The following is a 23,762-nucleotide window of genomic DNA, read 5'->3' on the forward strand; positions in this document are numbered from 1 at the left end:
CTGGCTGTCAGTCATTACTAAAAGCATGCAGTTGAGCTAGAAGACAGATTGTAGGGGGCTTTGACCACTAAGCACAACCTTAGATGCATCTGTTACTACAGGAGCCTTTTTGACTTTTGATTTTTGGCAATATTCCAAATAGGTGAGTTTGCAATATGTTCCAGGCTTTGGAGGAATATCATTTGTTATTTATTTATTGGCATTTGAGGCAGGGACTCACATATATTTGATGATTAGATTACCTTTTTTAGATGCTGGCTATTCAGCACCAGTGTGCACCTTGTTATGTTATTTTGACCTCTCCTTTCCCCGTCTGCAATGCTGAAGGAAATCTGATGAATAGTAGCAGTTTTTGTAGAAAGTTGAGTGCTGTTAGGAATCTTGGTGGCTTTTCTGTCATCCCCTTCCGATGTTGAAATCACCACTTGCTTCACAAAATAAGTGGCAAATATGTGGCTCCTGGATGACTTAATTGCTTTTTGAGGTTTCCCTTTTCTCTGTCAGATCAATTTTTGGCCAGCAGTCTGGGACCAACATTAAAACATACTTAACATTATTAAAGGGAAGAAGAGTCGTCAGTGCTTTTAAAATGAAAAATGTGTACTATCGCTTTTGGGGCACTTGATAAAGAGGGTGTGTGGGAAAAGGTCCCCAGCCACTTTTTTTCTTCTAGGAAATGCTGTAGTAGATTAGTATTCATTCCTGAAAATACGATTATATGCTCTGACCAAGTAATTTGGAATTGAGGGAGTGGGTTTACAAGAATATTCCTTTCCAGTTTTTAGTGAGGGAAAGCCACCAAGGGCACTGCCTCTTTCTGGACACAGACGCTCAGACTCACTTCTATATCATAATTTTTACCCTTGCGTAGGCTCTCATGCATTCTCATAAAGTGGGCAATACGCTTCTATCCATTCTTTTGGATGAGGACACCGAGACCAGGGAACTTGCCTACGGTCCTCCTGAAGTCTTTGTAGGCTGGAACCCACCCAGGATCCTGGTTTAGTCCTGGGCTTTTTCCTGAAAGACATTTATTGGAAATGGTAAATACTATGTGCTTAATTCACTCTCCGTAAAATATTTCAGTTGCTCCCTGGCACTGCCCACTGGATAAAGACCAAATTCAATATGGCATGCACATTCCTTTAGGCTGTGACCCACCTCCAGCCATATTTCTCACCTCTCTCACATGACTTAACTCCCTGGGTTACATCTTCTTTTCTTTCTTTTCTCTTGTCTTTCTTCTTCTCCTTTCTGCTTGTCTACTTACTGAACTCTGGCACTTTTCATATGAGCCACTTCCCTAGAAGGACTGCTGTGGACAGTCTCCCCATCTTCTCTCCCTCTGTTAGTCTTCCTACAGTTAGGTGCCCCTGTTTTGTGCTCTCATGTCTGTATATCAACACCTTTATTATGGCATCCATCATGTTGCATGTTGGGATTATCTAGTATCTCTCCTGAACTGCAAGCTACTGTTAACCCTTCAGGGCCCAGTACCTAGCACTTGGTAATAATTCATTTTAATTATCCCTGTCTCTTATAAATGACCTTCTCCCTGTCCTTGTACAAACTTCAGCTATCTGTAGAGGCATAGCATCTTCCACTTTAAAAAAGAATGTATGTGTCTGTGTATATATGTATTTATGTATGTATATACGTATAACTTAGTTTAGAAATGGCAAGGCCAGGAATGATGTGGGTTTGTTGTTGTTATTGTTGTTTTAAGTTTTTAAAGTCACTTTCTGCTTTATCCAATGTGTGTTTAGGGGGGTGGGGTGGGGTGTGTGCCACTACACCCAGAGAAGTCATACAGGGAATGTGGTGGTAGCAGCCAAGGAAAGCCATTCAGGGGGTGTTTCTATCAGCTGAATAGTGGCAAAATTCTTTGAGGGCCTTACTGTTTGGAAACCTCATACATCCTTACCCCATCTAAAACCCACACACTTGAGGCACTTGAGGCAGTAGTGCTATTTCTGGCATCTGACTTTCCTCTACCAGTCTTACCTGTGAGGCGGTGGCTGTAACATTAGTTCCTAATCCTCTGGCACTATATATATTGTACATTGATATGTTGGGTGACGTGTGTGGTTTCTCTGTTATTAATGCTATTGACCTAAGTCAGTGTCTTTGGTGACAATTAATAGAAACCCACTCTGGCTAATACATGCCAACAACAGAATTTTTTGTTGTTGTTTTTTTGGAGATCGTGTCTCACTCTGTCACCTAGGCTGAAGTGCAGTGGATTACAGGTGTGCACCACCACACCTGGCTAATTTTTGCATTTTTAGTAGAGATGAGGTTTCACCATGTTGGCCAGTCTGGTCTTGAACTCCCGACCTCAAATGATCTGCCCACCTCAACCTTCCAAAGTGCTAGGATTACAGGCATGAGCCACCACACCCGGCCCCAACAATGAAATTTATTATAAAGATACAGACACAGATGTGAATTATGGAACTGTGGCCCAAGGTGTGTTCAGGCCTCACAAAAGCCTGGAAAGCCATGGGAGTCCAGGCCAGATCCTCCTCATGTGTCTGTTTTCTGTAGAACGGCCTTCTATGTTTCCCCATATTTGTGGCCAAATGTACAACTCTATAGTTCAGGTAGCTAGCTTCGTTAGTATCTCTTAGTCCTTCCTGAAAGACATTTGTGGGAGCCAAAGATAAAGGAGAAAGGAAATGATTAGCCCAGTGTATGTGGGGCCATTGTGCTTATTCATTTCCCCATGCAGTTGACTTGTGGGGAGGTGGTATGCTCCACAGGGTTATGGGAGCAGGCAGCAGTAGTCTGAGGAAAGGGAGTATTGGTAGGACAGAATCCTAAATGGTGTACCCTGAATATTTTGTTTCTGGAATGTAAAGAAAGAATCTGGCCAGGCGGAATGGCTCATGGCTGTAATCCTCATGTTTTGGGAGGCCAAGGTGAGATGATTGCTTGAGGCCAGGAGTTTGAGACCACCTTGGGCAGCATAGCAAGACCTCATCTCTACAAAAAATTAAGGAATCTCACTAACCATTTCAAGAATTAATATAGGTAGTTTGGAATCTTATAAATTCTTTCTGCTGATATAACATTAGGCTAGTCTTCTCCAAGTTTGCACCAGTGTTTGGGCTGAAGTCTAATTTTTAGTCAAGATGACCTCTCTAGTGTTCTAACAGCCAATTGAATTTAATGAGTAGCTCTACTCTCTCCTCAGAGAAAGATGATAGAACCTGTCAAAAATAATTGTGCTTTCTGGGCGCAGTGGCTCACTCCTGTAATCCCAGCACTTAGGGAGCCCAAGGCAGGTGGATCACGAGGTCAGGAGTTTGAGACCAGCCTGACCAACATGGTGAAACCCCATCTCTACTAACAATACAAAAATTAGCCAGGCCAAGATCATGCCACTGCACTCCAGCCTAGGTAAGAGAACAAGACTCCGTCTCAAAAAAAAAAAAAAAAAAAAAAAATTATGTTTAATTTTGTTTTTTGTCAATTATAAATGGGGAAAACTCTCAGTGATAATTTTTTTGTTTTGTTTTGAGATGAAGTCTTGCTTTCGTTGCCCAGGCTGGAGTGCAATGGCGCAATCTTGGCTCACTGCAACCTCTGCCTCCTGGCTTCAAGCGATTCTCCTGCCTCAGCCTCCCGAGCAGCTGTTATTGCAGGTGCCTGCCACCACAGCTGGCTAATTTTTTGTATTTTTAGTAGAGATGGAGGGTTTTGCCATGTTGGCCATATTGGTCTCGAACTCCTGACCTCAGGTGATTTGCCTGCCTCAGCCTCCTAAAGTGCTGGGATTACAAGTGTGAGCCACCGCACTCAGCCAAGAATTTTTAAATTACCAAAACACTCATAGCTTTTAACATGCAGGAATAGTTCCTCTTGCTTAAGCCCAGACCATTACATCAGAATCATTTGGGCAGCTTTTTACAAAACCAGGGCATCAGCCTGCATCCCTGCACTATAAGTCTGCAGGCTTATGGGTGCCTGAGAATCTGTTTAGATAATAAGCTCCCCATGTAATCTGACCGCCCCAAATATGAGAAGCACTGCCTCAGAGGGACTTGGTTTATTGGCATCTTAGTTACCTCCAAAATACACCATGTTCAAAAATGAGTTCCCAGGAAAAGCCATAACATTTTTCTTCAGCCTCAAGATGGGCTGTACCCAAGTTTCTTCTAATGCCATATTTTAGTCTGAATTAACAAATTTAGAAAACTTCCTACCCAGGGCCTTCTACCAAAAAAGGAAAAAAAAAAATCTAATTTTATTTGTTGATAAAACTGGTTGTGTAGTATAGAATGTTCCACAGTCAGAATTTGACTGATTGCATCCCCATTGTATTATTTGACATGTTTCTCTGTCCCAGTGTTTCTGATAAATTGGCTGATTGCCATGGAAGTTCAAGCAGATGGAGGTTAGAGATTTTGGCAAGAACACTTCATGGATGGTGTGGTACACTTTATTAGGAGGCCCATGGTGTGTCTCTTTGTTATGTTAACAGCCATGTCTTTTTTAACAGCCAGAGGTGATCATCACTTTGGTCTATTCACTAATGTTTGTAATTAATTATCTTTGAGTATCCAATAAATACTGAGCCCCAAATAGAGGCCCTTGAATATATTTTTACTGAGAAGCAGTGACCCAGAACCTGGCCTTGATTCTCCTTTACAAATGATTGTACCTCTTGGCACTGTCTTGTGGTTTTAGGTAACTTAGAATGGACAAAGAATGTTCCAGCTCTCTTTATAAGCCCTGGTGTGCTATAGATCAGCTGGATCAATACTGACTTGATACATTCATGTTTTCCTATGCTTATCTCTGGGCCTTATATATATGTCCATATTCTCTGAATAACACATCTTTTGCTTTTAACCCTTGGTCCTCACTGGAAGGAGAGGGGATCATGCTGTGGCATGTCGTCTCTTTTCTTTCTTTCTTTTTTTTTTTTTTGAGACAGAATCTCACTCTTACCCAGGCCAGAGTGCAGTGGCAGGATCTCGGCTCACTGCAACCTCCACCTCTGGGATTCAAGCAATTCTCCTGCCCCAGCCTCCCAAGTAGCTGGGATTACAGGTGCACACCACTACAGCCAGCTAATTTTTGTATTTTTAGTAGTGACGGAGTTTCGCCGTGTTAGCCAGGCTGGTTTCGAACTCCTGACCTCAAGTGATCTGCCCACCTCAGCCTCCCAAAGTTCTGGGATTACAGGTGTGAGCCACCGGGCCGGGCCATCTCTTTTCTTTCTGATTCTGTGCTTGAGCAGCCCTGCTTTGCTGTGCAACACTTCAAGTTGTTTCTTAGATAAGGAGTGCACACCCCTCCCCCTCTTGGGACAGCTAGTAGTTATCAGTCCTAAATAATTAGTTTAATACATTGAATATCCTTAACTTGTTGGAATTTTCTGTCTTCCTTTAGTTAAAAACGTTTTTAAAAAGTATCTAACTTGTAAAATAAACGAAAAGCTCCTGGGTGTATGTGATATTTTAGTGTGTATTCTGAAAGCATGGCTTAATGTTATTCATTTTAAACCCTTAAACAAAGAAAAATATCCTTTGCTCTTCTCTTTTAGGAAATTCACACAAATGAAAAGGAAGTAACAGAGAAGGAAGTAACTCTTCACTTGTTGCCAGGTAACTGTCATGTTAGCATAGTAACTCCTATGCAAGGCAAAGCCAGTGATAAATTACATCATCCCTAGCCTTGCTATATTTAAACTCCTTTGTTTTCATCCTCTCACATATAACAGTAATGAATTAGACAAAAATATCAAGGTTTTTAGTTCAATAACTACGCACCTGGGTCTGAGTATTACAACATCTAGAAAGAATTTTTCTTGTTTCCTTTTCCCTCAAGCTGGTGAAAATAAACCTGAGATATTCTCACTGCTTTTACAAGCATATGAGGCCTTTTTCAGGCCATTCTACATGGCCTCTTCCAGTATGCTGACCCCCAATCAGGAAAACCTCAATTCCCTACAGAACTCTACACCCTATACACTCTTCCTGCTGTCCAAGTCTGTAGCTGCCTGTGAACAATGCAGCCACCATGGTCTCCCAAGGCAACCAGTGGTGGGTGGCCTCACCTGTTGGTCTATATCCACTTGTGCATGTGAGCATGTATATTGGGGATACTGGGATTTACCAACCCGGGGGCTGCCCGCACTTCGCCCTGTGGTCATTGCCAAGGAGCCTGGATTAGTTGAGTATTTTTGAGATAGAAGACAGTGACTTTAACTTAAGTTTTAATCATTTCTGTGTTCAGGAATAGAAACTACTTGGTGGCGTATCCTCTCCATATATGGGATATTCTGTGATCCGTGTATTTAATTCTTTTTTCACTTTCTTTTTCCTAATTCCAAATAGCTTTTTTTAAATAAGTTTTTTTACGTACATTTTCCCAAAACAATACAGGCTTCATTCTGCCACTTTTTATTTTATTTCAGTTTATTGAGGGGATATAAATCTGTGCAAGTTTCTGACTGATCCACCTTATTTGGTAAAAGAATCCTATAACTTTTTTTGATGTTTTTAAATATCAAAGGCTTTTTTTCCTATAATGATGACTTAAACGTTACTTTCTGTCTCCTCTTGTTTTTCCTCTTCTTGGGGTTATAGATTTGGAAATTTTATTTTTAGCTCAGCATTATGCATATTCTCCCCTCTCCTGAATTACTTCGCAGTTTCATCTAGGTGTAGGTGTGCAGTGGTGAGTTCACAGTTAACTTCTCTGAGCCTAGTTCCATAAACTAGACAAAGATCATTTTTAGCTCCCAACTCTTGTGATTCTAGACTGTGATCTGATATAAACCAGCTGATTACTATGGGGCAGCATGCCATGTTTGCTGAGGGTCTCACCAGGAATGTTGTATTAGCTAGTGCATGCTAATTTCTGGTCTCTAGTACATGAGCATGGGAGGGGGCTGACCTGGTCTTAGGGAGAGCCTCACCGTTAAAAGGTGTTTCACGTTGAGAGTTGAAAGCACAGGGAGCCTTGCTCACATGTCTTCCACCATGGACTTAGTAGAGACACTTTTTCTGGGACTATTTTAAATCCTAATGAGGCTCTGTCTTCATTATTTCCTTTGAACTGATCTCTTGAGAGGCTGACCTAGTGACTGAGCCATCTTCTGCTATTTCCTTAGTTTTTCAGCCAGAGGTAATTAACCTTTTGAAAATGAGGGAAAAACACCATGATACGTGTCCCTTCTGAGTGTCTGAAACTCTTCTTTGATTTCATATTGAAAGCTAGACTAAATAAATTTTAAGCCAAAAAGTAAATTTAAAGACCTTGAAGGAGCTGTTGAGAGGGAGATTCCAAGGAGAAGATGGTTATCTGTTGCATGAGAAGAAAAATCCCTTAGTTTTTTTTGTTGTTGCAAAACATTTATACTTAGTTTTTCATTTCTGCCACAGTCTTCTGTTTTTCATGCCCCCATGAGCTCCTCTGCTTCCAGAAGGCAGAGAATACTTACCTGTTCCCCAGTTCTCATCTTTCTGACTGCAAGGAAGGATACTTTCTGTCTCCAGGGGCTGCAGCTTTCACATGGGCTGGGTGCTGCAGATCGAGCAGGAGAGGTGACGCATTGAAAGGAAATATGCTTAACTAAGAATGAGAGGAAACACGCTTTTCCCCCACAAACCTCTGACCTCTGTTTTCCTCCCAGTGTGGAGCCAGAACAAGAGTGGTCATGCTGTGGAAGGCTGCAGTACTTCTTGGTCTGTGGAAGCTGCCTGGAAGCCCCATGGCCAGGGAGACACCACCGCTCTCTCTCTCGGCACTTCCAGTATTAGAAACTACCCCCTCTCACAGAAAAGTGGGCTTGAGATCTGCATCTTTTAGGGCAGACTGGGGCAAGCCCATCTATAATTGCTTCTATGAAACATCTGCTTGGGTCAAAGTAATGAAAACACTAAGATCTCTGCATGAAAGTGCAACTCAGATCATTAGTACCTATTCGGAAATTTCCATTATTCCCAGTGAGAAGATAGAGAAATGTCCAGCATGGAGGTGTATCTGAGCCATTTGAGTTTCACTGCTTGGTGGTTCCCACTCTGCCTCATCTTCTCTCCTACGTTTTTGCAGCTCCTGCCATGCTGAAAAGTGTGAAGTTCTGAAGCTCTGAGTTGTACTGTATGTTTGTCCTTATGTAAATAGGGCTCGAAAGCCTTTAGGATTTGCATATTGTATGTTCCCTGAGAACTCTAAGGAAGACTTCTTTTTGTTTCCAACAGGTGAACAGGTGCTTTGTGAAGCCAGCACAGTACTGAAGTATGTCCAGGAAGATTCCAGTCAGCATGGGGTCTACGGGAGGCTTGTCTGCACAGACTTCAAGATTGCCTTCTTGGGCGATGACGAATCTGCATTGGATAATGATGTATGTCTGGGCTGCATTTGGCAGAGTTTTCAGGGAGTAGTGCACTTGTGATTCCATTGTCTTCCCCCCACCCCAGTTTCTCAATTACTCTACCCCCCAACACCCATAAACACAAGGGACAGAAATCCTGTATGTACGAGCTGCATTTGGTGAAGTTTGAGGGGAATAGTACAGTTGTGGCTCTGGTGTCTTTTTTCCCCCAGCTGCTCAGTTACTCCTCTTCCCACCATCCCCACCGTCCCCGCTGCCCCATATAAATACACACAAAAGACAGAGTCCTTCTCATCACTGGCCTACTCTCTGTCCTTCAAGGTCTCCTTTCAGTGGCAGGACCATTTAGAAATTTCTCAGTGTGTCATACTGGCTTGTTTTGACCTCGTATTGACACTGTCAGCTTTTAATTTTCTTCTGTATTTTAGTGATATATATATATGTATATATATATATATATATATCACTCACTGGAATAACATCTTCCAAATATACTAGTTCCCCATGTTTTCTCTATACTAAGCTCTTCCTTAAACCCAGGAACAGAGTTCAGTAATGAAACTGATGGTGAATGCAGCCTTTGAATTTGGGTTTACTATGTTTTCGTTTTATTTTTAATAATTTTTTTTGAGACAGGTTCTTACTCTGTCACCCAGGTTGGAGTGCAGTGGCACATTCGTGGCTCTAGTAATCTTCCCACTTAAGCCTCCCGAGTAGCTAGGACCGTAGGCATGTGCCATCATGCCTGGCTACTTTTGTTATTTTTAGAGAGGCAGGGTTTTGCCATGTTGCCCATGCTGGTCTCAAAGTCCTGAGCTCAAGAAATCCACCTGCCTTGGTCTTCCAAAGTGCTGGGATTACAGGCATAAGCCACCTCACCCAGCCCACCTTATATTTAACCTGAAACTAGTAGCAGTATCCTTGTGAAATTTGTTCCTACTCATGAAGAATGAGCAATCAAGTAAGGAGAGAACTGCCCATACCACTAGGAGAGCACCATATGTTAGTGGAAACCCAGCCAAGGCACTTCCTGGCCCCAGTGTGCCAACCGTCCCAGACCACCCTTGCTTTTTAAATAGCACCAGTGCTGTCTCTTCCATCTGGCCTTGGGCTTGGTTCATAGTCCTGTACAAAGAGAGCATGTACCAGAAACTTGAATCTCTTGTTCTTCCTGAAGCTGACTTCAGGTTGCTCTGTCAATCCCCTATTCACATTTGTGTGGAGAAATGTTAACCTGTACATCACTTCCCCACACTTCTCAAAGTGATTGTGTGTGGCATGGTGAGTTTGCCTAGGAGGAGCTCAGAAATGGTATGTTCTGGGCCAGGTGCGGTAGCTCTTGCTGGTAGCCCAGCACTTTGGGAGGCTGAGGCTGGTGGATTGATTGAGCTCAGGAGTTCGAGACCAGCCTGGACAACATGGTGAAATCATGTGTCTACAAAAAAACACAAAAATTAGCCAGGTGTGCCTGTAGTCTCAGCTACTTAGGAGGCTGAGGTGCAAAGTTGGTTTGAGCCTGAGAGGTGGAAGTTGCCTTGAGCCAAGATCACCCTACTGCCCTCTAGCCTAGCTTGAGTGACAGTACTAAACCCTCTCTCAAAATGAATCTGGAGCTTTTCTCACATACTTCATTGTGCCTTTTTAGGGATGTCACTGCATTTTCCCATTTTTTTTTCTTTTTTTTTCCTTTTGAGACAGTCTTACTCTGTTGCCCAGGCTGGAGTGCCGTGGCACGATCTTGGCTCACTGCAACCCCCGACTCCCATGTTCAAGCAATTTTCCTGCCTCAGCCTCCTAAGTATCTGGACTACAGGCGCCTGCCGCCATACCTGGCTAATTTTTTTTTTGTATTTTTTAGTAAAGACAGGGTTTCACTGTGTTAGCCAGGATGGTCTCGCTCTCCTGACCCCATGATCCACCCACCTCGCCCTCCCAAAGTGCTAGGATTACAGGCGTGAGCCACCATACCCGCCCCCCATTTTTCTTAATATCTAAATAGAGAATGGTGATTACTCTGTCTATAAATGTCTAACAGTGCGCAGAGAAGTCACAGTTGTTTCCTTTTGAATTTTTTAGGAAACTCAATTTAAGAATAAGGTTATAGGAGAAAATGACATTACGCTCCACTGTGTTGATCAGATTTATGGAGGTAAGTACCTGTTTTTCCTTGGGATGTTGCCAACCTTTGAGAGTCTAGCTGATACTGATAATATTTTTATGACCATTTATGATTTTCTAAAATTTTCTTACATACATCAATCTTGTTTAAATCTGTTTTATAGGTGCTAAAATTGAGATGTAAAGTGGTTTATATGGGGTTAATTAGCTAGAGGAGCTTGGAGTTGAACTTGGAACCTGTTCTAATACTTCACACAATGCCATTATATGCTAGATGTTGATGAGACTTTTTGATATCAGAGTTCGCTGTGTAGGTTTTACTTTATAAGCTGCTCTGATAAAAAGATCTGTTGTGTTGCATTAGGATATCTTTTCTTCTGACTAAACAAGCCTCTCCTACGAAGCCTCTCTCTGTTCCACTTCTCTATTTTTGCATTCGGGCATCTTCAGAAATCGTTCAGTGATCATTTATGATGTTCTCAAGACTACAAGGTGTTGAGTGTGTCCAAATTCTGGGACAGTGAGGGGGTATCAAGAGGGGTCCTAGCTGTAAACCCAGGAGTTGACTGTCATGAAAGCATGTATCTAGTCATTTCCCTTTCATCTTTTGTAAGCTCAGCTTTCAGAGTGAGTTTTCTTTAGGCCACTGGAGTCAGTTCTGCCAACAGTGGCCAGCCTGTTTGTTCTTGTGCTTACTCCAGAGGAGTGAAGAACTGCTCTCGGAGAACCAGGGCCCCTACTGAAGAGATTGGGCTTCCTTTGACAGTCACTTAAAAGACAGGCAGCACCTTTCCTCTCATTGGGAGGTATCCCTAGAAGTTGAGCATCTACTTTGTTTCTTTAGCATTCACTTATTGCTGTGTAACAGAATTTCTGTTTTAATTGCTGATCTATAGTGTTTGATGAGAAAAAGAAAACTCTCTTTGGACAACTGAAGAAATACCCTGAGAAGCTCATCATCCACTGTAAAGACCTTCGAGTGTTCCAGTTTTGTTTGAGGTACACAAAGGAAGAGGAAGTCAAAAGGGTAACTAGTTGCATGTGTTTTTAGGTTTTATTTCCCATCAGGTTTTCCCTGCTAGCTCTGGTTTTTGCTTACGTTGCATGAAGGTTGAGGGGAGGCTTTCACTCTGTGAACTTGAAATTGGTTGTAATCCCATATTCTTTGATTAGAATGTGAGAGGTAATTTGATAAAGTATGCCTGTGTATCATCTTGGCACATGCTACCTTTAATACTTCAGTTCATAATGTTTTTATTCCCGGAGCCACTAGATGGTGGGAGGTGGTAAACCAGGTCAGGAAGCAGTAGAGGAAAATGAAAGCCAAATCATCAGATGTGCTTTTGGAGACTAAATAAACCTAATCGCCTGGTTGCCACAGCAGGTTGAGATATGCAACTGAGTAAACTCAGAAAGTGGTTGTATCAATTTGATGTTTGTTGTAATTTCCAATATTTTTTTTTTTTTTGAGACCATGTCTCGCTCTGTCACCCAGGCTGAAGTGCAGTTGTATCCAAGATTTCTCTTATTAAGATATTGATCTCAGACTTTTCCCTCTGCTGGTAAATACATCAGAGAAGACCTAGCAGGAGGCCTATTCATGTATATTCTCTTGATTACAGTGAGTTTGCACACTTAGCGGTAACTCTTTAATTTTCTTTAATATAGTGTGGTAGTTCAGTTAGAATAATAAATGTGACTTGTATCTATTTTGAGCAAGAAAAGAATAGTATAGATATAGAAAATTTCCTGAGAAGGCAGAAACTTCAATTTGAACAATGGTTTTAGTCACTTTATCAAATATACTTTTGTTTGACACAGTAGACAAACGGAAAGCATGATAGATTGATTGATTTCCCTTATCTTCTATAAGAAGGTCCTGAAGGCCTCAACAATGGATCAGAACAGCTGGGTCTTGGTTATCATCTGATATCAGCTTTAAGTGTTTGACATGTCAGAGTTTTGTACTATCTGACTTAATATGGCACTAACATTTTTTAGAACTTTGTTTTTGAGAAATTAGACTATGTTTTAAAATTTTCCCCAGAAACAGCGTTCTTAGAAAACCTGACAGATTAGGCTGGGCACAGTGGCTCGTGCCTGTAGTCCAAGTACTTTGAGAGGCCAAGGCGGGTGGATCACCTGAGGTCAGGAGTTCAAGACCAGCTTGACCAACATGGAGAAACCCTGTCTCTACTAAAAATACAAAAAATTAGCTGGGCATGGTGGCACATGCCTGTAATCCCAGCTACTCAGGAGGCTGAGGTAGAAGAATTGCTTGAACCTGGGAGGCAAAAGTTGTAGTGAGCCGAGATCTCGCCGTTGCACTCCAGTGTGGGCAACAAGAGCAAAACTCTGTCTTTAAAAAAAAAAAAAAATGGGCCGGGTACGGTGGCTTATACCTGTAATTCCAGCACTTTGGGAGGCTGAGGCAGGCAGATCACTTGAGGTCAGTAGTTCGAGACCAGCCTGACCAATATGGCGAAACCCTGTCTCTACTAAAAATACAAAGATTAGTCAGGCATGATGGTGCATGCCTGTAATCCCAGGTATTCTAGAGGCTTAAGCAGGAGAACCGCTTGAACCCATGAGGCGGAGGTTGCAGTGAGGCAAGATCGTGCCACTGTACTCCAGCCTGGGCAACAGAGCAAGTCTGTATCAGAAAAAATAAAGATTTAAATAAATAAAATTAGTAAAATTTTCTTTTAAAAGAAAGAAAACCTGACAAAGTGGTTAGCATCCTGTTGATTTGGCATTATTCCAAAAGCTAACGTCATAGATACAGATCTCAAATGAGAATATGTTGTCCATTGAAACCCCTTTGGCATGACTAAGAACCAAGATACCTTGACTCTTGTCTCTCTTGGTGTTTATCTGTCAAAAGTATAACTATATCCATTGGTCAATTCTTTTTTAGATTGTCAGTGGCATAATTCATCATACCCAGGCTCCTAAACTGCTTAAACGATTGTTTCTGTTTTCCTATGCGACTGCTGCACAAAACAATACAGGTAAGTGTCTTCTGGGTTTTAATTTGGTAAGCAGAAGCCTTCCAATTCCCACCTGAAACCAATGGGGGAAAGCCCATCCATGGGCTTTTTTTTTTTTTTCCCTGTCTCCTCTACGAATTGGTCACCCCTTGCTTGAGTGATTCATTCAGATATCTACATTTTCTTTTTCCTGTGATCTTTTTTTTTTTTTTTAAAGGTGGAGTCTCACTTTGTAGCCCAGGCTGGAGTGCAATAGCACGATCTCGGCTCACTGCAACCTACGCCTCCCGGTTCAGTCATTTCTCATGCCTCATCCTCCCAAGTAGCTGGGATTACTGGTGCCCATCACCATGCCCAACTAATTTTTGTATTTTTAGTAGAGATGGGGTTTCTCCATGTTGGCCAGGCTGGTTTCAAACTCCTGACCTCAAAGTGATCTGCCTACCTCCCAAAGTGTTGGGATTACAGGCATGAGCCATTGGGCCAGGCCTCCTGTGATCTTTATTTACCTTCTTTTGGTTTTGTTTGCTTGCTTTTTGCAAGGCATTGTTTAATTGGTTGCATCTTATGAAAGATAAGATCAAGGCCAGATGCAGTGGCTCCTGCTTATAATCTTAGTACTTTGGGAGGCCGAGGTGGGCAGATCATGAGGCCAGGAGATTGAGACCATCCTGGCCAACATGGTGAAACCCAGTATCTACTAAAAATACAAAAAGTAGCTGAGTGTGGTGGCGCCTGCTTGTAATCCCAGCTATTTCAGAGGCTGAGGCAGGAGAATTGCTTGAACCCTGGAGGTGGAGGTTAGAATGAGCCAAGTTCACACCACTGCACAACAGCCTGGCAACAAAGCAAGACTGTATCTCAAAAAAAAAGAAAAAAAGAAAGAAAGATAAGATCAATATATTATAACTAGGAATATGAGACTATAGGGAAACAAAATTGAGAAAAGTTTAAAATAACCATGTTTGTCCCTGGGTTTTCTTCCACTTAAATATAATTGATTTAATGTCATAAGATCGTAGAGAATTTCTTGCATTCTAGAAAGTTTTTAAACAACCAGAGCATGCTTTATAGAAAATATTTTAGGGGAAAGGGGACAGTTATACATAAGAAAAGCACATCCAACAACTAATTTAGTAAGATAAAACTTAAAGTTCTAAATGTTTTTCATTCAGTTTGCTGAAAAAGAGCAATCTTAAGAACAAAACTCTGGTCATCTGAATTAGCCATTAGCAATGCCTACCATTGGACTTTTTTTCACAGACGTCTGTTTATCTTCTCATTCCGTTGCCTCAGTCTTTTCACTTGTTCTGTCAATTATTATTTTTTAATTTTTTTCTGAGATGGAGTCTCATTCTGTCGCCTAGGCTGGAGTGCATTGGCACCATCTCAGCTCACTGCAACCTGCACCTTCCAGGCTCAAGCAGTTCTCCCACCTCACCCTCCTGAGGAACTGGGATTACAGGTTCGTACCACCACGCCCAGCTAATTTTTGTGTTTTTAACAGAGATGGGGTTTCACCATGTTGGCCAAACTGATCTTGAACTCCTGACCTCAGGTGATCCGCCCACCTCAGCCTCCCAAAGTGATGGGTTTACAGGCTGGAGGGCCCATCCATTACTCTTTTTTTTTTTCTTCAAGAAAGACTCTTGCTCTGTTGCCCAGGCTGGAGTGCAGTGGTGCAAATCTCGGCTCACTGCAACCTCCACATCCTAGGTTCAAGCAATTCTCCTGCCTCAGCCTCCTGAGTAGCTGGGATTTACAGGTGTGCGCCACTATGCCCAGCTAATTTTTTTATATTTTTAGTAGAGACAGGGTTTCACCATGTTGGCCAGGATGGTCTCGAACTACTGACCTTGTGATCCACCCACCTTAGCCTCCCAAAGTGTTGGGATTACAGGCGTGAGCCACCGCGCCCAGCCCCCATTACTCTTCATATGAAGTTGATGTTTAGTGATCCTGAGTCCTATGTACTTTTTGTCAGGGAAGTGGCAGTTGTTTTTTTTTTGTTTTTTTTTTTGAGATGGAGTCTCACTCTGTCGCCCAGGCTAGAGTGCAGTGGCGGGATCTCATCTCTGCAACCTGTGCCTCCTGGGTTCAAGCAATTCTCCTGCCTCAGCCTTCCTAGTAGGTAGGATTACAGGTGCATGCCACCAACCCGGCTAATTTTTATATTTTTAGTAAAGAGGGGGTTTCACCATGTTAGCCAGGCTCGTCTTGATCTCCCGACCTCAAGTGATCTGCCTGTCCAGGCCTCCCAAAGTGCTGGGATTACAGGCATGAGCCACCATGCCCAGCCTGGCAGTTTCTTTTAAAAGTACACAGGGCTTTGTCATAAGGCTTTCTGGAAGGAAGAGTTGCTTTGTCACTGTCCATTCATTTAGTAAACATGTTGCTTGCTGTGAGCCAGGCTCTGTGGAGATACGGAGATAAACAGAACTAAATCCCTGCCCTCAAGAAGCGTAAAGTTATATAGGAGAGGAAGCTGAGTGATGTGTCCTCTGATGGAGGCACCCAACCTCTGGGGGAGGGTAGACTATCAGAGGGAGAAGGCTGAGCCTTAGCAGATAGTGGAGCATCTAGTAGGCTTAGAGGAGTATTTTAGTCAGAGGGATTGGCATGTACAGAGATGCAGCTATCTCAGAGACCATGCTGCATTTGGGGAGCTATGGTGAGTTCTTAGAAAAGGTAATTGGTATCTATTTGACCTGTGTTCAAATCCTGGCCTCACTGCTTTCTAGCTGTGTGATCCTGGAGATGACACTTAACTTGAGACCTCTGTTTTCTTATTTTAAAAACAGCAGCATAAGTCTTGTGAGGGTTATAAGTTGTTAATGGATGGCACATAAGGTGCAGTCATTAATTGGGAGTTGAGAGTAAAACTGCATATTATTGAGGACAGATTATGCTCAGAGAATCACACTGACATAAAATACACTTGCCAGTAATATTAGGTTGAACGTAAAATTTGTTCCTTTAATTAATTAAGTTCGTCTTTGTGAATGGCAGATTTTTACTGTAGCTATGTATACAAGTGCTGATTAACTGGGTGCTGACTTAGAGCTTGTGGCAATATGAGATAGACAAATATGACTTGTTGATTACTATAATTTATATAAACATTTATTGAGTGCCCATTTGCAAAATCGTATTCTATTTTCAGGAATTCTGTCGTTTCCTTGTATTCTGATTTTTGTTCTGTACCCAGCATAGGACACTTTCTCAGCCTGCCAACAAATGTGGATCAGCATGCCAAAACCCTTACCTTGATTGACCTTGGTAGTTTCATTACTTTCTGGTGGCTTTTTGTACCAGAGGCCCAGGATATGTATTAATAGCATCTTTTATTCTGATTTAATTCCACTTTTTTACTTCCTTCCAGCCCCCATTTTTTTTGAGAAGTAAAGATTATAACTCGTAGATGCTAATTGATCAATTAGCTTTTTCATTGAGTAGGGGTTTGTAGAGGTGGGTGCTTTGCAATTTGAATACCTTTAATTATTCCCTTATAATTCATATATGTGTTTTGGTTAGAAGTTCCCAAATGCTTATGATATGGTATTTTAGGGACGGACTTGCCTGTATGGCCAGGAAGATGGCCTACTGCGGTGAATGGGAATGTTGTTACTACTTATATCCATGGAAAATTTTTTCTTTTTTTTAGTGAGGTTTGGAAGGGCAGGATTAGAACTTTATGGAAATTTCTTTTATAGTTTCCTGGGTTTGTATCCCAGTTCTGTCATTGCCTAGCTTTGTAACATAGGCAAGTTACTTGACCTTTCTGCAATATATCCGTTAAATAGAGGAAATGATCTTACCTATCATATTAACTATTTTATAGGGTTGTGAGGATTGAGTTAACAAAATGTAATATGCTCAGAACAGCACCAAGTACCTAGTAAGTGTTGTATAAGCACTGACTATTATCATCATCATTATTTTTATTTTTGCTATAATCTGGTTTTATTAAAAGGAGTAGCTGGGGTAGTTTTAGTAAACATATTGTTTTTCCCAGAAGGCTTGGTTTTTTTGTAGATGTGCAAAGACGTGAACTATTTGTGATAGAATTTGTGTAAATACTCAAGATTATTATGGTACATGTGTAAATACCCAGCAAGCAGTGCTGTGGCTTGGGAGAAGATCAGGGACACATCTGTGAGGCTGCAAGAGCAGTGCTCCTGGGCATTTGTCCTAGCAGGTAGTGGCGGAGCTGGGTTGGGGATAGAAGTACGTGCCCATCACCATGATTCAGCCCTTGGCTAGCCTTGGATAGCAGCCCTCTGATCCTCACCATGGCTGTCAGATCTGTTTATGGCCTTCAGGAACCAGTTGTCACACTAGACAAATCCTCTTACAAGCAGTGCATCTTCAAACTGAAGGAGGATTTACAGTGAAGATCCTGAAATGCTATTCAAATTAGTTGGCCGTTTTATGCACACATTGGCAGAGCTAAAAATATTTCATCACTTTAGCATTTGTGCCAAGCCTGTCTTTTAGTGCTTCACATGATCTTTTTGTGTTATATAAATTATCTCATGGCCAGATGACTAAAAATGGAGCTATAAATTACTTTTCCGAGGAATGGAACTCAGTTCTTATAAAAAAACAGAGCCGGCCAGGTGCAATGGCTCACTCCTGTAAACCCAGCACTTTGGGAGGCTGAGACAAGTGGATCACTTGAGGTCAGGAGTTTGAGACCAACCTGGCCAACATGGTGAAACCCCATCTCTACTAAAAATACAAAAAAGCCATATGTGGTGGCACATGCCTATTGTCCCAGCTACTCAGGAGGCTAAGGCAGGAGAATCACTTTAACCTGGGAGGCAGAGGTTGCGGGAGCCAAGATGACACCGCTGCACTCCAGCCTGGGTGACAGAGTGAGACTCTGTTAAAAAAAAAAAAAAAAAAAAAAAAAAAAAAAAAAAACAGAGCTTCAGTCATAATTTTGGATTAATGACAAAAAGTGAAACAAGGTTAGGATTAAGCAGTTAATTAATTCTACTTGGATAAAAATGGGCTTAGTGGAGAGGAAACGAACCTAAGGAGGGACTTTCACATAATGAAAATACCAGTGCTTCATGAAAAGATTTTATTGTCTTTTACATTTTGTTCTCTTAGTCACTGATCCCAAGAACCATACTGTAATGTTTGACTCACTTAAAGACTGGTGTTGGGAACTGGAACGGACCAAAGGCAACATGAAGTACAAAGCAGTGAGTGTCAACGAAGACTATGAAGTCTGTGAGAGGTAAGCTGTCCATGCTGGCATGTACCGTACAGTTCACCCATTGGAAGTGTACAGTGTTTTTCACAGGGTTGTGCAGTCATTACCATAGTCAATTTCGAACATTTTCATCATTCCAGAAAGAAATTCCATACCCATTGGCTGTCACTCCCCATTTTCCCTGAATACCTCTCTGTTCCTCCCCAGCCCTAGACAACCACTAATCTACTTTCTATCTCTATAGTTGTACCTGTTGTGAACATTTCATATAAATGGAATCATATAATATGTGATCTTTTATGACTTGCTTCTTTCACTTAGCATCATGTTTTCAAAGTTCATTTATTTTGCAGCTGTATCAGAATTTCATTATTTGTTATATATAGCACATTTGATTTATCCATCTATTAGTTAATGGACAGTTGGGTTATTTTCACTTTTTGCCTCTTTGAATAATTTTTTTGGCTTTTTGCTTTTATTTTTGTTTGAGACAGGGTCTCACTCTGACACCCATGCTGCATCCTGCTGTAGTGCAGTGGTGCCATCTCGGCTCACTGCAACCTCCGCCTTGGCTCAAGTGATTCTCCTGCCTCAGCCTCCTGAGTAGCTGGGACTACAGGCGTGCACCACCATGCCTGCCTAATTTTTCTACTTTTTGTAGAGATGGGATTACCATCTCTACAAAAGTTCAAAACCAGCCTGGGGTTGCCCTTAAAATGAGTTCTTACGTACTTATTTATTTGTTTATTCATTTTAAGGGTCTTTCTCTGCAACCTCCACTGGGATCACGTGATCCTTGAGCTTCAGCCTCCCGAGTATCTGTGACTACAGGTGTGCACTACCACACCTGGCTAATTTTTGTATTTTTTTGCAGACACTGGGATCTTGCTTTGTTGCCCAGGCTGGTCTCAAACTCCTGGACTTAAATCATCCTCCCACCTCAGGCTCCCAAAGTGCTGGGATTACGGCATGAGCCACTATGCCTGGCCATACTAGGTTTTTAAAGAAATTCCTAAAGTGTCTCTTAAATATTCAAAAATGAATTTGTATTTATTTATTTATTTATTTATTTGAGATGGAGTTTCACTCTTGTTACCCAGGCTGGGGTGCAATGGCGCGATCTCAGCTCACCGCAACCTCCGCCTCCTGGGTTCAGGCAATTCTCCTGCCTCAGCCTCCTGAGTAGGTGGGATTACAGGCATGCGCCACCATGCCCAGCTAATTTTTTGTATTTTTAGTAGAGACGGGGTTTCACCTTGTTGACCAGGATGGTCTTGATCTCTTGACCTCGTGATCCACCCGCCTTGGCCTCCCAAAGCGCTGGGATTACAGGCGTGAGCCACCGCGCCCGACCTGTATCTTTTTATTGTTGTTGCATTATTGTATCTGTAAGTGTAAAACTTTAAAAACCAATATTTTCTTCCCTCTTTCATTGACCACTTCATTTATTCATTGAACAAAAATTTTTGAGTGGTTACCATGTGCTTGGCAGTGTTCTAGCTATTAGAGACGGCAGCAGTCAACAGAGTACCTAAAAACCTCTGCCCTCCTGGAGCTTTCATTCTGGAGGGAGGAAGATGATAGTAAAATAAATAAGTAAATTATAACATGTTAAAAGATAAGTGCTCTGGAGAAAAACGGATCCAGCACGGGGTTTGGGAGTGCTGGAGGTGATGGTGGGGTGTTGGTCAGGAAGGTTTTGCGTGGTGGAAGTAAGTGGCTTGTGAGCATCGTCGTAAAGGAAGTGAAAGATTGAGTTGGAGGATACCCGAGGAAGGAACATTCTTGGTGGAGGGAGGAGTAAGGGCAAAGGCCTGTGTGAGGAACAGCAAGGCACCCAGGGAAAGGGGAGAAGCAAGCCAGGGAGAGAAGTGGGAGATGATGGGCCTGGAGGCTTTGATGGGAGGACAGTGAGAGGGAGGCTGAGCAGAGGCGGATGTGATCTAACCTTTTTATTTTATTTTATTTTTTTAACTGAGTCGCACTTTGTCACCCAGGCTGGAGTACAAGTGGCGTGATCTCGGCTCACTGCAACCTCTGTCTCCTGGGTTCAAGTGATTCTCCTGCCTCAGCCTCTTGAGTAGCTGGGACTACAGGCACATGTCACCATGCCTGGCTAGTTTTTATATTTTTAGTAGAGATGGGGATTCACTGTGTTGGCCAGGCTGGTCTTGAACCCCTGACCTCAAATGATCTGCCCACATTGGCCTCTTAAAGTGGTATTACAGGCGTGAGCCACCGCGCCCGGCCTGACCTACATTTTTAAGGCATGACTCTGCATAATCTGTTTACAGAAACTTGAATCTTATCATTTTGGAACATACTCCCAAACACCCTGCTAACAGATTCATTAAACTTTGTATTTTTGTAGAGCTCTTTGTATCATAGTTCTAATAGGCCTCTTCAGTAATCAGTTTTGATTTTGATCACTCTCAATATTTACAGGGTTACTGCCGCCCCCCTCACCCTGCCTCCGCCCTGCAGCCCCTTCACAGTGTGAGCTGTGGTGACAGTGGGGAGTGACCTGCCAGTGTCCTGACCCCAACTGAGGACCTCATTGTCTACCCCACCCTGTTCTTCCCTCTTTCCTGGTTTTAAAGCTTGAAAGGATAAAGGTTGCTCTTGCTCAGAAAGAAGTTAGAAACCCCTGCTCCTAGGAAATGATAGTTTGTAATAAGATGTTGATACATAAGTTCCCAGAATTGTTTTTTTTTTTTAAATCCTGCCGTATACTAATTAGTTGGTATTTGCATAGGTGTTAGCATGTCAGAAACATACAGGAAAATCTGTGCTTTGTTTACCCTCAGACCACTGTGGTATCTGCTCCATGGTCTCCTCCGTCCACTCTGGTGCCCCAGCATCCATTCTCCATGTAGCATGCCAAGCAGGCTTCTCTACATGCATCTGATAGTACTTGTCCCCAGCTTCAGTGGCTTTCACTGTTCTTGGTATAGAACAGAGCCCTCAACAGGCACTCCCAAGGCCCTTCACGGTTTGACTGCAACTTTGTATCCCACGCCTCTGGCCATACTGACCTCCCTGCCACAAGCCTTGCCTGCAGGCTCCTGTCTGGAAGTACTTTTTGCTTCTAGCTGCACAAGTATAATTAACTCTACTTCGTCAGTCAGATCTTACCCCAGGTACCGCCTCCTTTCTTTCTTTCTTTTATTTATTTATTTTTTTGAGACAGAATCTCATTCTGTCACCCAGGCTGGAGTGTGGTGGTGCAATCTTGGCTCACTGCAACCTCCACCTCCCGGGTTCAAGTGATTCTCCTGCCTTGGCCCCCCGAGGAGCTAGGATTACAGGTGTGTGCCACCACATATGGCTAATTTTTGTATTTTTAGTAGAGATGGGGCTTCACCATGTTAGCCAGGCTGGTCTTGAACTCCTGACCTCGTGATCCGCCTGTCTCAGCCTCCCAAAGTGCTGGGATTACAGGTGTGAGCCACCACACCCGGCCCCAGATACTGCTTTCTTTGGAAGCTTTCCAAGACTAAGTCAAGTGTCATTGTGAGATTTTTCATTGCACTGTTTGCTCCTCTTCGTAGCACTTCCTGCAATGCCAAGTTCGTTGTTATTTGTATCATCATTTGGCTAATGTGAGTTTCCACAACCTACAGCTCTGTGAAGTTAAAGGATGCTGTTTTTACCCATTGTTATATCCTCAGTACCAAGCATGGTGGCTGGCTTCTAAGAGGTGCTCAATAAATAGGAGAAAGAAGGAAAAGCCCCATTTGTATTTAGAGGGAGGCCTATAGTCAGTTTGGGTAAGAATAAGGAACACCTTCCCACAAAGTCAGAGCTGGCTATTCTGGTACTACAGGTCTCTTCTTTCTCTTTTTCATTCTCCTAAAAAACCTTTCTCTCATTCCACTTTCCTGTAAACACATAGGATGGTATGTGGCCCCGTAGAGTGTACCACACAGAGGGACCTAGTTGCTGATGCTGGCACAGGAAGACATTGCTGTTCCAGGGGGTTGTGCCTCAGTAGATATACAAGTTTCATGAGTAAAGTCAACCTGTTTTTGCAGGGGCTGTTTACTTTGTATTCTAAACTCATCAACTAAAATGACTGCTTCCCAAGGAAAGAGGATTAATTGCTTGTATCCAATGGGAATCTCATAGCGGGAACTCCATGGAATCCACCTAGAATTAAGTGGTCAGGAGAGGACACCCTCCACACCCCTCACTGACTTCAGTGTTGGTCTCTGTACAACCTTCTCTGCTGGGTGATGGATGGGATATTTGCCAATACATTTGACTTTTTTTTTTTTTTTTTGGTGAAAGACTTATCTATAAGAAAAGTAATTAACCAGTCAACTAACAGTGTAAAATATTCAACCTCACTAGTTGGGGAAGACATGGAAATTTTTTTTTTTTTTTTTTTTTTTTTTTTTTGAGACGGAGTTTCACTCATGTTACCCAGGCTGGAGTGCAATGGCGCGATCTCGGCTCACTGCAACCTCCGCCTCCTAGGTTCAGGCAATTCTCCTGCCTCAGCCTCCTGAGTAGCTGGGATTACAGGCACGCGCCACCATGCCCAGCTAATTTTTTTGTATTTTTAGTAGAGACGGGGTTTCACCATGTTGACCAGGATGGTCTTGATCTCTTGACCTCGTGATCCACCCGCCTCGGCCTCCCAAAGTGCTGGGATTACAGGCTTGAGCCACCGCGCCCGGCAGACATGGAAATTTTTTAAAACCACAAGGCCCCAGTCCAGCTTTGTAGCATGTGCCACTGAGGAAGGAGCTCAGGATCTGATTTAAACAACTCCACAGATGACTGTCCTAAAAAGGTTGAGAAACAGTGACCTGTTTTAAGTTACCATCTAGAGCAGTGGATCTCTGTTTAATGTGTGTCTGATCACTGGGGGCTCTTGTCTAATAATCAGAATTTGGCTCAGTAGGTTGGGGGAGGCTGGAGCGTCTGCAGTCAACAGCTTCCAGGTCATGCTGCTGCACACTCTGTGTAGCAGGATCTTCTGGAACAACAGTGTTCATTCCAACTGCTTACCTAGAGAGCTTTTTAATAGTTCTTGATTTAATAGTTCTTGGATGGAGCCTGGCACTGGTAATCT

General features: G+C 42.5%; 1 protein-coding gene across 3 annotated transcripts in view; it reads left to right on the top strand.

Moving 5' to 3' along the window:
• MTMR12 (myotubularin related protein 12) overlaps positions 1–23,762 on the top strand; it is a 91,677-nt gene that overhangs the window by 36,059 nt on the left and 31,856 nt on the right. For all 3 annotated transcript variants that reach the window (XM_032279021.1, XM_032279023.1, XM_032279022.1), the window contains exons 2-7: positions 5,555–5,615; positions 8,217–8,359; positions 10,427–10,499; positions 11,365–11,495; positions 13,386–13,479; positions 18,577–18,706. In XM_032279021.1, the coding sequence (XP_032134912.1) occupies positions 5,555–5,615; positions 8,217–8,359; positions 10,427–10,499; positions 11,365–11,495; positions 13,386–13,479; positions 18,577–18,706 (632 nt within the window). The remainder of the gene's footprint in view (positions 1–5,554; positions 5,616–8,216; positions 8,360–10,426; positions 10,500–11,364; positions 11,496–13,385; positions 13,480–18,576; positions 18,707–23,762) is intronic.

The sequence above is a fragment of the Sapajus apella genome, unplaced genomic scaffold (genome assembly GCF_009761245.1).
Source record: "Sapajus apella isolate SASKATOON/1434 unplaced genomic scaffold, GSC_monkey_1.0 scaffold11, whole genome shotgun sequence".
Taxonomy (NCBI): Eukaryota; Metazoa; Chordata; class Mammalia; order Primates; family Cebidae; genus Sapajus; species Sapajus apella.